The sequence below is a fragment of the Amphiprion ocellaris genome, chromosome 11, assembly GCF_022539595.1.
Source record: "Amphiprion ocellaris isolate individual 3 ecotype Okinawa chromosome 11, ASM2253959v1, whole genome shotgun sequence".
Taxonomy (NCBI): Eukaryota; Metazoa; Chordata; class Actinopteri; family Pomacentridae; genus Amphiprion; species Amphiprion ocellaris.
The window spans coordinates 2,786,922-2,802,269 of record NC_072776.1 but is presented as its reverse complement, the minus strand read 5'-3'; the positions used below and the strand labels follow the sequence as shown (position 1 = coordinate 2,802,269).

The window sequence follows — 15,348 nt, the reverse complement described above, 5'->3', positions numbered from 1 at the left end:
CCATATGTGACTTCAGTAATCCTTCTTCACAGATTCACACATGACTGGAATGACAGGAGGTCTTGGAGAACACACAGCTCTGAATCCCTTTGTTTTACTAGTGCTTCCATTGTGTTTTTAACTTAGGTTTTAGTGCCATCTATGGGCAAACTGAAGCACTACCACTGACTCAAGATTTCTTTCCACAGTTAGACATGAAGCCTCCCCAGGATTTTAATCAGATAAATCATACACCAAAACATCCTATTTGAAAAGTTATTCCCACTACAGTAATAGTAACACGTTGGAGGGTGGCCTTTTCTAAGATTAAAGTGTAGATTCGGTCCTTCCCTTACTTACCTGAAGTTTCTCCAGCAGGTCCATGTTCTGTTTCTTCAGCTGTGTGTTTGTCTTCTCCAGTCTGTCGAGTCGGTCGGAATCATCAGGCAGCGGTCCAGCATCTAATAACTCATCCTGCAGGACATGATACTCCACTTCGTATGCGTGCAGCTGCTTTGAGATGTCCATCTCCATTACCTGGTAATCAACAGGACACACAGCCAGACAACAATATGACAACAAATATTTTACTTTTTTTAAAACGTAGACTTTACCTACATGTATCATCTATGACTGTGATTAAACATGAAGCAGCACCTTCTTTTGTAATGAGGTTGAAGTTCTCCTGGTGTGTAAATACATAAGAATCTGAATATTTGCAATAAATCTGACAATAAAAGCTCTACTTTTCTACTCTTCCTTCCAGATCATGTGAGTAACTGGCAGTCTGCTGTACCTTGACCAAGCAGTTTTACAGATTAACCCTGGTGTCGTCCTGTGGGTCAAATTGACCCGTTTTAAAGTTTGAAAATGGGGGAAAAAAATATTTTCACAGTGAAACTTCTGATGTCCACATTTTCAACATTTTTGGGAAGTCTTTGAACATTTTTTGGTGGGAAAAAAGAAATGTTAAAAATGTTTCTTAAGAACATTCACAATTGGATTTTGGTAGATTTTTTTGTGAATGTTCTTAAAGAAAATATTAGAAGTTTTACTGATATATATGGAATCACTTTAGATATTTTTTGGATTTTTTTTTGAAGATTTTTACTCATTGTTTGAAAATATTTACAAGAATTTTCATGCATAATTCGGGTGTTTGTTTTTTTTTAAATAAAGCTTTTAAGGAATTATTGGAATTTTCTTCCTGAAGGTTTTGCAAATTTTCAGAAATTTTGGGAATTTTTTTTGCTGATTTTTTGGATTTTTGTCAGACAAGGAAACAATATTTTTTGGTGCCTGTAAATGAAGACAACAGGAGGGTTAATCCTAAACTTTGTTCGGTTTCACTGAGCTACAAGTTTAATACTGCGTTATAGGAAGTAAGCATGCTGACCTTTAACAATGTCACACCTCTAAACGCATTTTACACCGTCACAGTAGTAGTGGCATCAAAGCTGAGGTTTCATGCGCGACATATTAGCTTTACATGTATCACAGTGCTTCATAATCTGGAAAGCTGCGACTGTGTTCTACATAACTTGCTTTTCTGTACCTTGGCGATGGTCTGCTCCATCTGTGTCTGAGTGAGGGTGGGGAGTGTAGTTTTCAGGTAATCCACGATGCTCTCAAAGCTGTCACACTCCACTATCTCCCCCTCATGGCTGCTCAGGAGACAAAGGGCCACTTTAAAGATCACCTCGGTCCCCTGTGCAAACACAAAATCTGAAAAAGACAGAAAAAATAATCAATAAATAAGCTGCAATTAATATAAATGTCCCCCACACAAAGCAGAACGGTGCGTTTCAGCAGCCGTGTGTGAGCAAACACAGAGCACATTAGAGAACATACCAAAGATGCGGGACACGAAGCCGAGGGGAAACTGCGAGGCGAAGAGGGTGAGGAACCACGGCGCTGCGTACAGGCTCGGGGAGATCTCATGCTCCTCCAGGTGCTGGTAAAGGTCACGGTGGTAGTCGTGCAACAGCCTGGAGAGCTGGTACATCTGAATCTGAGGATGAACCAGCGTGCGCACGTAGAAAAAGACAATACAAACTCAGGTTAAAACACGCAAAGCAAACTGGTATATCTGGATCTGTAGCAGACAGGATATCACAGCACAATCTAAGAACTGGCACATTAACCTTCATCCAGCTCCTTTAACAGTGGTATTGCACAGACTTGCTCAGACACGCATCAAGGCCAGGCATTGGATGAACTATCTAACAAGATATTACAGTGGCAAGCACAGCAGGCAGGAAAGAGAAGCAGAAGTTAGCCGGAGCTAAAATTAGACTGTTATCACTCTTACAGTTTCCTGACAGTTACAAAGAAGACACATAACACCTTTACCTCCTGAACCAGGCGCAAAGAAAGCGGCACAGATTCCTCTCGTGTCTGCAAACTTTGGATTAGTCTTAAGGGAAACGGAACTGCGGTGAGAGGCTTGGCTAAATGGTTACCTGATGCAGATTAAACATTACCACACCCGCTGATGCTTTAACTTGACTGGGGTCAGCTGATGTTTAACTGAAGCCAACAGAGCAGGTGTGGCTTCACTGGGAGGTGGAGACACTGAAACTACTGTTTGCTGTGGCCGACTAATAAAACTCACAATAGCAGCAGGTAGATAGCAGCTGCAAAATGAATTCCAGCTTGCTTGTTGTTCAAACACCGTTTCAAACAAGCTTTACATTTACTGAAATTCAAAGCCACTGTGTGCAGAAGGGTATTTGCATGTATTACCGTCTGCAGCGTCTTTTTTGATGCCACTAATGATGGAACCAGAGATTAAAATGCTCAAATTTTATTCATATTTTTTCCAGGAAGCACCAAGTGTACAAATGAACACCACTTTGGTCTGGTACAAGGTGTAATTTTTCCCTAATTTGACTTTTTTGAAATTCAATATTGGTGCAACTAGTAATCAAGTCTAACCCTGAGCCTTTAATTATCTTTTAGGAGTGAAACACAGCAGATATTTGTGGCTAAAATGCAACCACATAGTGATTATGTTCTAACAACATGTTAAAGTGGTCGATCCACCCACTCGTGCACTGACCTGCAGGGAGACCATGTCGGGTTTGAACTGCCGCCTGATGCCGAGGTCATACATGAGGAATTTCAACATATCAAAAGCCTGTTCTTCGCTCATGTGGAGCAGCAGCACCCCGGCCAAGAAGCTGATCCCCTGGCAGTAGCCCACCTGAGCAGCACAAATATAAAAGAAGAGCACACGTTTACTGCAGATTCCACGATGATCATCACAGGCTGCACTGCGGGGAAAGCAAAGAGGATTACAGCATGTACCTCTGTGTCCAGCAGAGAGTAGGCTTTCAGCAGGTTGTAGAGGGAAAGCTGCCCAGCGCCGAGCTGAGCTGAGAAGTACTGGTGAGTGGGGAAGGTCCGGCCTAACGAGGGAGACAGGTGTGATTTAACATCGATGAGTTTTCAACATGACAAGAAGAAGCAATAGGGAGATTTTTTTAGGGAGAAATTTGCCCATTTATTTGAAAAAGCACATTTCATAGGCCTAGACACAAACCAGTGAAACACCATGACTTTTCTTTGTTCTCAGTGAGTGTGGGAACCCCTTTTTACAGCGTACTCACCTAAATCCACCAGGATGGCGTGTTGCTGAGCAGTGAGCTGCTTCAGCAGGTCATGGTAGGGGGTGTCGGGGGCCTGCTGGCGCTGAGGCAGTCTGTGATGCAGTCGGTGCTGATGGGAAAGAAGCAACCAGACCTCCCCACGCCTGCTCTTTGGAACCCCTGCACGCAAAGATTAAAATGACATGCGCTCATCAGAACAAGGAAAAGTCAAGTTAACTCTATGATTCCCAAAATCCACTGGCTGGTTCGATAAACATGTTGTCGTAAAGTCAGAAATTGTTAAAACAAAGACAATTACTGCATATTAAACTTTACAGATTTAGTTTTTTCACATCTGTGAAAAAACTAAATCTGTAGACAGCAGGAGGACAGCAGGAGGGTTAAGAGTGCAGAAAGTGTTTAAGAGCACAGGAAGTGTTTAAAAGAGGGTGGGAACGGTAATGCCTTAAAATAGGGTAAAATAGGGTAATGCCTTAAAATATATATATAAATAATAAAATAAATATGGTTGCTACTTCGCGTATTGTCGCCTATTGTGAGGAGTCTGGAACATAACCCCCACGACAGACGAGGGACCACTGTATAACAGCATACATTTTCTACTGTAAAAATAATTGTTTTTATTTCTCTCTAATTCCACGGAGGTGAAAGACTTGATATTGAAGTGAAAAATGAGCTCACATTGAATTAAAAAAAAAGTGACAAGAGCACAAGAGCCCACAAACTGCCTGGAGTGCAGAGAGTTAACTGTGTCATGTTTATTTATTCATACAGCTCTGTTTGTGTTCTATTTATGTAGTTTATTTTCCTTTATCCAACTTGATTTTGTTTTGCCTTCAGTGTGCTGTGCTCACACACACACACACACACACACACACACACACACACACACACACACACACACACACACACATCTCCTACCTTGGCAGAGTGCACGATACATCTCCTCCTTGTCTTGTGGGACTGTCGTTCTGCCTGGGGCTGTCAGTTTTCTCTCCCACAATGCCTGGGAATCTTTGGAGCACTGGCTCACTTCCTGGTAGTTGAGTTTCATCTTGCGGATGTGCAGCTCATCTCGGCTCGCTGCAACACAATCGCCAGTGCAAAAACACATGAGAGAGCATATTCAACATCCTTTTGTCGATGCAAATTCTTTTCTCGCACCAGAAAATCAACACCAAAGGCCAACAATAGAAAAAAAAGCCTCTCTGTTTTTGCTTCTGTAAGAGGGAATGTAGCTGAATAAAAGATGTCATATTTGAGAGATAGACCCCTGCACCTTTAATCCTTCCTCACTAGTTACCATGGAAAGCGTAGCACATAAAAACAAGCCACAATACCCACACTGACACCGAATATCCAGCCTTATTATGACAGATACATGTAGAGGCTTCATCAACATAGTGGGAAGATGGACAAAGGATAAAAGAAACACAAACACCATCAAGTATGATTGTCCCTGAACATGCAAACAAAAGAAGCTGCACTGAATGAGGATAATAACCAGCCACCAAAATCATGCAAAACATCTGCCTTGATCCCAAGGGTTCCTTTGTGTTGCTTACCTTCTATTGAAAACAGTTATTCACAGTTAGGTCCTCAGACCAGCATTGATGTCATAGTAACAGACAAAGGGAAAGACATGTGTTGGTGTTCAGAATAAAAAGGCTACACCTAGCAGGTGCATCCCAAGGATAAAAAGAAAAAGAATCTCTCCTTTTAACTCATGTTTTGTCCATGATCTGAGCTACACATGCATAAAAACTTGACAGTCCTTAAACATTTGCAACGTGGGCTCAACTTCATTTTAAAGATTGCTTTCTGACACTTAGCTCCACTGATCCCACACACATTTGTGAATCTGCATGTGTTGCAACATCAAAACTTCTAAATTTAGATGCGGTCAGGATCCCCAAACCAATACGGCAACATTTGACTTCTCAAAATAAACTGAAATGACAGCTTTAAGGAGCCACTAACTCTGAGCCTTCTATCTCTGTCCACACTCATAAAACTACAGTTAGAAATACCAAGGCAAGACTTTACGTGTCAGAGCATGCGGTGATTGTGAAACTTTGATGAAGGGTGATTTATTAGTGTAGTAAATATCATCATGGGCAGATGAATCTTAACAATAACACCCAATGTGAGCAGATTTCAGCAACATCCTCGTGAGAAATTTATAAATACTACCAGTGACCGCAGAGAAAAATGCACCACACATCAAAGAGTATTATCTGATTTCACAGCAACAGGACTTCAGACATCATGTTCTTTCTATTTGTCATTCATGTGACCAAGAAAGGGTTTGCTCAAGGCTGAGAATGATTATTTATATGTACAGTAGTAAATTATTCTCACCCTCTAGTCTCTGGTTCTCCTTCTCCATGCGCAGCAGGAGGATCTGCTGGTGGATGGCAGTTTTCCAGAGGGCCCGGTAGTCAGCCGCTGTCTTTTTAGGTCTCTCCTTAGACAGGGGGTCACCTGCTGGGGGCAACAGGCGCCCCAAAGGGTCCAGAGCTGAGTCCAAGGCACGTGGAGAGAGGGGCAGCAGCTCCCTGGCATCAGAGTGCTCTAAAACGCAACATCCAAGAAAAATACATGTAAAAAATATACATGAAGCAAGTCACTTTTTGAACAATTAATGGCCAGTAGTGGTCCACAGAGTAATATCAACCAACACTTCAGCTCAACAGGACCTTCAGACTCTTTTAGTTCCTGTTTTTTTATGGCATATTTAGCGTGTAGTTCAGTCTCACTGCTCTCATCATGACAACGCAGCAGGCAGCTGCTCGCACCAACAAAACCTCCAATAAACCCACTGTACAGGCAAATGACCAGCACCAAACAAAGGGAAGCATTTCACAACTAAAGAGACAGACATTGTTCTTCCGAGTTGGAGACCAAGCCAGTAACAATTCTGCACTTTCATTTTCATTCATCAGAAAGATGTCTGTTAATTAATGTCTCTGCTGCAGCCAGAATTTATTTGCAAACACAATAGCTGCTGCCACGAGCTTGTTTTATTTGTTTCTGGACTCAAAGCAGATGAAAAAAAATCTGTTTACAAAAAATGCAACACTTACAACAACAAAAAAACAAACAAAACAAAAAGCACAATTTTATGATTCTTGTTGCCATGATATTTGTAATGATAACTACATTTTTGTGACACATCCCAGACTGAGATTAGCAACAAAAAGAATTTTCCATCCAACGCTTACAATATGCAAAAAAATAATTTTTACATTAACAACTGTGGCATCATATAAACAAACTGGCGTTTTAAGGGATAAATCCTGAAAACGTTTAGCAATCATGATCAGAACTTATGTAGAATAAATGAGAGAAGTCATTGAAAGTAAAAAATAACATTATTATTGAATTTTTTTTGGCACTGTTTTTGATGGTGACATTTTTGGCCTTAAAGACCTCATTGTAACTAAACTGATGTCTTGAATTGAAGGTTAAATTCTCTCCAGCAACACTTCATATCTTCTATGCTATGAATGTTGCACATTACATGTTACAATTATTTTTTACTACCTTGCTTGAAGTATTCCGTACATTTTAGTGCTTCTTCTAGTTTTATCTATCCATCTATCTATGACAAACCATTTTTACAAGCCCCTTCTGTGAGTCTCTATCTGAAAAGTAGATGCACTTCTTTTTCTTTTCAACCCTCCCTGCTTTCAGAAAATCAGTTCCAGGATGATAATTGACCAGAAAAAGGTTCCTCATGCCTTGCCTTCATTTCCTATGCACTTGTGGATTATTCAGAGCTGACTCATTGTGCATCATGTTGTGCCTTGCCTGCAGGATTGTGTTACCAAACCTGTGTGCTGCATGGATGCAGATGGCTTGTTCACGGGTGACGCGACCCTCAGGAAGATCTTCTGTCTCCAGGAGACCCTGCGAGGGGTGGGAGGGAGGCTCAAAGAGTCGCTGCTGCAGCCGGACAGGGTCCTCTTCCTGCCTTCCCCATTACTACAAGAGAAGACGGCAGCGTCAGAGACACCTGATTAAAGAGCCGGGTGTCAACTTACACCAACACTCTTTCAGCACCCTTCTATAAATGCAGGCACACACATCCTTCAACACGTGAACACCCAACAGTGGCAGCCTCAGACGAGTTTCTCATCAACAAACTGGGGGTTGATGAGAAATGTCAAGATGAACCTTAAACATACTGATAAAAAAAAGCATGCGCCAGCTGCTGACTAGTTCCCAGAGTCTGTGTTAATGAAGCACAGTCAGTATCTAGAGTGACAACAAACATAATCCACAGCTGAGGCGCATGCACGCTCGTTCATCTTCTGCAAAAGAAGCCGCTTTAGTGAGCAAAGAAGAAGAAAAAAATGGTTAATAGAGGTACTTAAAAACTTCACTGCCTCATGTTACTTGTTTCACATTTATAGAGTCATAAAAACCCGGCTGAAAAAGTCATACCTGCCAACCCAGCAAACGGTGTAAAAACTAACTGTGAGAATCGATGTTGAAGACTTAGCTGCTGCTGAACCAAATACAGAAAGTATTTTTCTAAATAATCATTGAATCACTAACTTTGTAGCACAATATAATGAGTGTAGCAGCAGTAGAAGTTAAGAAAATATCAACATTTTGCAGCCTTGGTTGTTTTTCTCAGGAGGTGGCATTCAATTAGACTTAACCCTCTGGTTGTCCTCATTTACAGACACCAAAAAATATAGTTTCCTTGTCTGAAAAAAATCCAAAAATTCAGAAGAAAAATCCCCAAATTTCTGAAAATTTGCAAAACCTTCAGGAAGAAAATTCCAATAATTCCTTAAAAGTTTCCCTTAAAAGTTTTATTTTTTTTAAAAAATCCCCCAAATTTGGCCAGAAAATTCTTGTAAATATTTTCAAAAAAAATTTGTAAAAATCTCCCACAAAATCCTAAAAATATCTAAAGTAGTGGTGCGACATGATTTTAAAAATTACATTTTGACATTCTGAGTCTCTCTACTTTTAGCCATGGTTGTGCTGTTTCCATAGAGATGCAGGACTTAATATTGCGGTCACAAACAATCCCAAAAAGCAGCCAGAAACTGCTTAGGGTTAAAGAAACAAGCCTGTAGTATTTCTAATGGGGGATCGCTTCACAGTTACAGGAGTTAATAAGCTTCGTCAGCAAACAAGAGCCCGTCTGATCATGTGGGCAAAGAAAAACAGGAAGGGACCTCAGATTGAGACAAATGTCACTGAGACAGCAGTTCTGCTCTTACAGCAGTTCTGGACAGCTTCTGCCTCCTTAACAGCCTGAAGTTCCTAACTTGGCATATTACCTCTTATTATGTTTGCTTGCTCATCATTAAAAAAAAAAAAAAGTCTCACTTGGGTGAAGTTATCTCACAGTGCTGCAGAAAGCAAACCTGCCTACGAGCATGTTGGCATATTCAGATTTAAACACCCAGCCGGTCAAGGCTCGTCAGCGAGCTGTCTTTTAAACCTCGGGGCAAGTTGTGCAGAAAAACTAGCCTTGAACCTTTCACTGCGCTCTCTAAGAGGATTGGACTGCTGTCGGGGTAAGAAATCCTCCTGTGGAAATGATACTTCACAACGGTCCGCTCCACTGAATCTCATTCATAATGCAAATGTTAACCTTTGCTTTCTGCCATCCTGACACCCAGACCATGTCAACACAGCGCTGACGGAGAAATCAGGAGACTCTCAGGCACACTGCAGTACGTCCTGATTTCTTGAACACACCATATTAGCTAATTACCTTGTGCAGGCTGAGCATTTACAACAACCTTCAAGAATAAATACATCATTGAACTAAATCAGCAGGATGCTTAGAGCAGCAATCCTAAGGCATCAGAGTCAGGAAAGATGGTCCGAGGGTGAAACGTGGTTAATAAAGGCTGTAAATCTGGGTTAAATATAGTCTGCCGTGCAAAAAGCTTGAAAAACACACATGCAAATACAGTAAGGGAGGGGTGTATCAGCATCCCCTTCTACTTCTGAGAGAAACAGGAAGAGGGCAGCTCCAACTGCATGAGGATGGGGAAAAAGAAATAGCTGGAAAATATTTTTACTCATAAAATGTTGACAGAGAGAAGGGAAAAAGTAGAAAGATACAGGACATTAAAGCTGGGTGTTAAAAGGTTTCGACGGCCAACACATTCGTCATCCCATCAGAAGAACAGGTCTACCCTCCCACCCGCCTCATCCCTCCCTCTGTGAAGGCCTTGAGTCTTAACGGGGGGGTGGTCTGAGCAACCCCCTCTCACCTCTTGAGGCTCCCACTGTCTGCCAGGGAGCTCAGGGAGCCCAGGGAGCCCAGGGAGCCCAGGGAGCCCAGGGAGCCCTGGTAAAAGCTTTTCAGGAAAGTGGGGGCAGAGAAGGAGGAGGGGACGCTGAAGGAGGACTCGCTCTCCGAAACACTGCGTGTTCTCGAAACAGCCACGGGACTGGGGCGAGCCGAACATGAAACGCCCACAAATAAAAACAAACGTTACACAAAAGGAAAGAGCTCCTGGTCGGAGCACAGAAAAACAAAACACTGAGGAACTTGTGAGGGATCAGAACAGTGACAGGAAACGCATGATGCTATTGTCTGAGGACAGTGGAGCAGGAAGTGAAAGGATTTTAGACTGATCAAAGGGCTGCAAATAGATTACACTGTCTGTGCGTTCATCAAAAGGTCAATGAGGTATTTAGTCAGTGTTAAAGTGATTACATGAGAAGCAAGAAGTTCCAATCTCTAAGCAAAAGAAATACTGCAAAATTAACTCCTGCAGTATTAATAAAGATGCATTGATCATTCAGTTCTCGCAAATTTTAAACCAGAAATGCAGCGGCTGGTTAAATCACCTGCTCTGTAGCAGCTCTGGGTTAACAGACTGTTGTCTACGAAGAGGCGCCTGTTTGCTCTGGCTGACCGACTGGCCCTCGAAGGAGATGCGTTTCTTCACTGGTGGATGGCTGAAGGTGTGGGCTCGCCGACGGAACTGCAGTCCGGCTTCCGGGTCGTCGTCAGGGAAGGCCGGAGGCGAACCTGGAGGGGAGTGGCCAGGAGATTCCTCATCCTGCTGAGGAGGGCGGGATGAAAAAAGCAGAGAAAGATGTCAATAAACTGTAAAAGCATTTTAAAGTACTGCACATTCATAAAACTTTGTATGTAGATGTTTGGATTTCCTGATGTAAGGACAGGGAGAAACAACGGCAGAATGGCAAGTAAAAAACATATTCCCAAAACAAGATCATCTAAAATATTCTTCAAAGCTCCACAGGCTAAAAAAGTGAGTGTAAGCAGGCAAAAGGTAATCAGCTTAATATCCACACACAACTTGAAACTCTATTCCAGTAGCCCAAAACCACATAAAACACTCAATGACTCAAGTTACACATCTGCACTCACCTATTCAATAAAACCCAACAGCGAGACTCATTCCGACTCAACACTCCTGCACTCAGCGTTGCCTCATGCCTGGTGGTACAACTCCCACATCCATTGTATTCTAATGGACAATGTCCTGTGACTCACAGCATCACACACAATTGGTGGGGAGGACCTCTGTGACACAACTCCACACAGAAACCCTCCAATCTCCTCCTATAATGCTTCTGGAGACCTCCCTCTTATGTATCTGTCACGACACGGGACATGCAGCGATACGTGTGCTCTGAGGTCTGATCTAGTTACCACCGCTATCTAAAAAGTCCTTGTGTTGCTGATCACACTGGAGATTGCAAAAGGTCTGTGTGTCATGCAAATCACATCTCTGCCAACTAAATGGCTTAACAGTGACTTTTAGGAAACACTGACCAGATAAAGTGTCTCAGATCCGACACTCCTGTAGTATTATCTCCGATGGCAGGCCTGAGAAGACGAAGCCAGGACAAGCATGGCTCAGCAGATGCATAACTGGACATCCTGACTGGGATTTCCTGCTTGCCAGGACATCGTATGCTGGCAGAATCCCCACAAGACCACTTGCTCATATAATAACAATGCAAACAACTCAAAATATAAATAATATGGCTGTTTTTTTGACAACAGAAAGGCCTCTTAACCCTCCTGTTGTTCTCATTTACGGGCACCAAAAAATATTGTTTCCTTGTCTGAAAAAAATCCAAAAATTCAGCAAAAAAAAAAAATCCCCCAAATTTCTGAAAATTTGCAAAACCTTCATGAAGAAAATTCCAATAATTCTTTAAAAGTTTTATTTTCAAAAAATCACCCAAATTTGGCAAGAAAATTCTTGTAAATATTTTTTAAAAATTAGCAAAAATCTTCAAAAAAAAATCCTAAAAATATCTAAAGTGATTACATATATTTCAGTAAAACTTCAAATATTTTCTTTAAGAACATTCATAAAAAAATACAGCGAATTTCACTGGATTTTGGTTGACTTTTTATGGATGTTCTTAAGAATCATTTTGAACATTTCTTTTTTTTCCCCATCAACAAATATCCAAAGATTTCCCTAAAAATGTTGAAAATCAGAAGTGTTCGCTGTAAACATCTGATAGAGTATTACCATTACCAGAAGTTTCACTGTGAAAATATTTTTTTCTCCACATTTTCAAACATTAAAACGGGTCAATTTTGATCCACAGGACGACATGAGGGTTAATGTAGCAAAGGTTGCTTGTGAAAATGCTTTTAGTGCACCTCATAGACTAAGACAGTCTGTGTGATTGTGGCTATGAAAGATCAGTTTGATTGTTTAAAATCAACCACAGGCAGTGCTGGTAGAAAGTAAGACACACAGCAGGACTTGGAGCTGCTTCTTGGAGGCTGACGTGACTGCTTCTCCTCACTTGGCAGTTCACATTTCCAGTAAATCTGACATGACAGGATTGATGCAACATTCAAAGTAGGTCATATGACAGCATAGGAGCAGCTTCTATTTCACACATCTGCGTGTTCAGTGCTTCGGCCTACACATCTCTAAAGGGAAACTCCACCGACTTCACACATCAAAGCAGGGCTGAACAATTAAATCGATTTCAAAACGAAATTGCAATTTGAAAAAAAAATCTGCAAATCGCAAAAGGCTGCTGGATATAAGTGATGCAATGTGTCTGAGCAGGAGTTTGAACCGCGGTGTGAATGGTTTGACAGATTCATCCCATCCTCCTTGTGTGACGGTCACAGGTTTGATGGTGCCTCGTGGTAATACTCTATCAGATGTTTACAGCGAATACTGAAGCTTGAAACTAAATAAAAATACATCACAAAGTGTAATATCGGTCAACAAATCACAATTATATATCCTCCCCAAATCATTCAGAGGTATAATAAAGCTGTTTACAGTTCTTGGGAAACACTGCTGCAGGAAAACTAAAAACAAATAGTGGAACCAGAGGCTGCTGTACAAAATCTATCCATCTATCTATCTATCTAGATAGATCATTGTTAATCTCATGGGAAATTCAAGTGTTCAGCAGCTTACATATAAGAATAAAAACACAAGAAGATGAAACAGGCGGGTTAGTAACCAGATTAACATTAAAGTTAGTATAAACTCTGAAAAACTTGCTGTACAATACTATAAGCAATACTATAAACAAAACACTTATAATTTCACAATCCATAGAAATACTAAATGTAATTAAGAGTCAATATGCAGTATTTACACATTAAAGGCACAGTGATTTAAAGTGATTTAAAGTGATCTAAAGTGATCTGACAGGTAGTACGAGTAACTGTTACAGTAAAACTACATGTACACATTATTTGAAATCATCTCAAGTAACGGAACTGAGGACCTCAAGTCTGAAAATGTAGAAAATCTGGGGGTGTGGAATTAGAAGGGATGAAGGTATCAGTGCTCTGTAGTCTGCACCTAATCTCTGGTTAAGGCTCATCCGCAAAACTTGTCCGAATAGCCGACCAAACTCATGTGAATCAAGCTGCATCACACGTTCACTCCACATTCTGCACAGCAGTAACACGCTGCCGCCAACAACCTCAAATTGCTTACTGACAACTTCGTAAACACGCTGTACTCTTCTGCCTTTTGCTAACTTCACCTTCAGCATAAAACAACGTGGGAATATGTGGGAATAACAGTCAAGTCAAGTGAGAGGAGGAGTGTTAACATTCATCCAGCGACTGACATTGATGAAAGTGAACGCACGCTTATCACACTCTCCCTTTCCTGAGGACAGAGCTGGGAAATAACCTGCTTTTAAAAGCCACGGGGTAAAAAGTGAGAATTCTCAGAGTCCCCCGACTGAGGCTCTGGGAATTCTCATGTTCTTCCTCAAGGACACTTACTCTTTCAAAACCGCTAATGCTTCCCATGCTTCCCAAACGGCCTCGCATTCGGCTGGCACCCTGGTGACAGAGGAGGTGATTAGACACGTGATTAGAACCGCTTTATGCAACCGTTATTTTCCTATTACTGACAGACATAAGAAGAAGAAGAATTAAAAAGGCAGCTGTTTGTTGGCTTCATAACATTTACAGTATCACTGTCAGTTTGTGAGACAATAGCAGATGGCAGCAGTGTTCTCAGATTGCCCGGATCCTTCTACTCAGGAATTATTCTGCTGTCTCACTGGCAGATATGGGTCAATCCAAATCCCCTGGATGACAGCGACACAGAAACAGCAACTGACACAAAGACTGAGCAGCGAGACAAATAAAGGTTCACAGCACAGTGGTTGTGTTCTGTCTGGGGTGGATAAATAAGACACAGAGACGAGGATAAACTTGGAGAAAGAGAGAAGTGGTTGAATAAGACAACAGCAGGGAATTAAATAATGATAAAGGAAACCTGCTAAAAAAAAAAACAGCCTCTTTTCTGCTCTGACCCACCCTTGCAAAGATGTTCTCCAGAGAGCTGGTGAGGGAGGTGCGCGCTTTGTTCTTGAGAATATCAAGTTTGAAGCGACTGCTGGTGGCTGTGCCGTCTCCTGCCGACGAGCTGTTTGTGGCATTCTGTTAGGGAGAAAAACAAAAAAATGAGTTTAGCAATTAACACATGCACATTAATACACAGCTTCATGATACAAACTCAGTGTTCCCATATAGCAGGGGTGTCAAATATGTGGGCCGCGGGCCAAAATTTGCCCTTCAGAGGGTCCAATCCGGCCCGCAGGATGACTTTACAAAGAGTAACAATTACAGAGACTAACTGCAGATTGTAAATTAGTAAAATTATCCATTTTAAATAATTTCTAGACCAAGACAAGTTGGTTTGATCATAAAGTAAAATATTATCTTGCTCATTGTTCTTTTGTCATTTTGTGTCTCGTTTTTGTATTATTTTGTCTTGCTTTTGTTGTTTTCTGTCTGACTTTTGTCATTTGTCTCATGTTTTTGTCGTTTTCTCCTTTTTGTCATTTTGTGTTCCTTTTTTGTCTCGCATGTGTTTTTTTGTCTTATTTTTATCATTTTTTTGTTTTGCTTTATTCAATGTTTTGTATCTCTCAAATTCATACCAACCACAAAACACAACTGAAATGGATTTTCACTGTTTGGAACATTTAAGACCACGGCCTGAAAAACAGCTCTTTTAGTATCAGCACCGGCCATGACAAGGCACTAAATTCTAAAACAATCCTTATGATTTTCTGCTGAGAAGCATCATCAGTGGCAGACAGAGTGTGGCAGAGTGTTGATTGGGAACAACTGCTGCTGTATCAATACAAAAATCGAAGATCTTAGAATAACAAGAATAACAAGCAGAAGCCTTAGACTACACCACTTGACTTTGAAGAAGTTTCAGTGAAAATGTTGCATCATCAGTTCTGTAATCAACCTCTGTTCTTGTTTTTTTTT

At 41.2% G+C, this 15,348-nt stretch overlaps 1 protein-coding gene across 5 annotated transcripts in view; it reads right to left on the bottom strand.

The window, feature by feature from the left end:
- Positions 1-15,348, bottom strand: part of tbc1d4 (TBC1 domain family, member 4) — a 33,393-nt gene that overhangs the window by 3,036 nt on the left and 15,009 nt on the right. The window contains exons 10-22 of one of the 5 annotated variants that reach the window (XM_055015266.1): positions 14,383-14,505; positions 13,840-13,899; positions 10,425-10,639; positions 9,842-10,021; positions 7,426-7,577; positions 5,952-6,164; positions 4,512-4,673; positions 3,591-3,749; positions 3,289-3,389; positions 3,041-3,184; positions 1,831-1,990; positions 1,535-1,704; positions 340-516 (exon numbers count right to left, since the gene is read on the bottom strand). In XM_055015266.1, coding sequence (XP_054871241.1) covers positions 340-516; positions 1,535-1,704; positions 1,831-1,990; positions 3,041-3,184; positions 3,289-3,389; positions 3,591-3,749; positions 4,512-4,673; positions 5,952-6,164; positions 7,426-7,577; positions 9,842-10,021; positions 10,425-10,639; positions 13,840-13,899; positions 14,383-14,505 — 2,016 coding nt within the window. Of the gene's footprint in view, positions 1-339; positions 517-1,534; positions 1,705-1,830; positions 1,991-2,331; positions 2,477-3,040; positions 3,185-3,288; positions 3,390-3,590; positions 3,750-4,511; positions 4,674-5,155; positions 5,918-5,951; positions 6,165-7,425; positions 7,578-9,841; positions 10,022-10,424; positions 10,643-13,839; positions 13,900-14,382; positions 14,506-15,348 lie in introns of those variants that run through there. The other 4 variants (XM_023276625.3, XM_023276628.3, XM_055015267.1 and 1 more) reach the window with 4 other exon arrangements.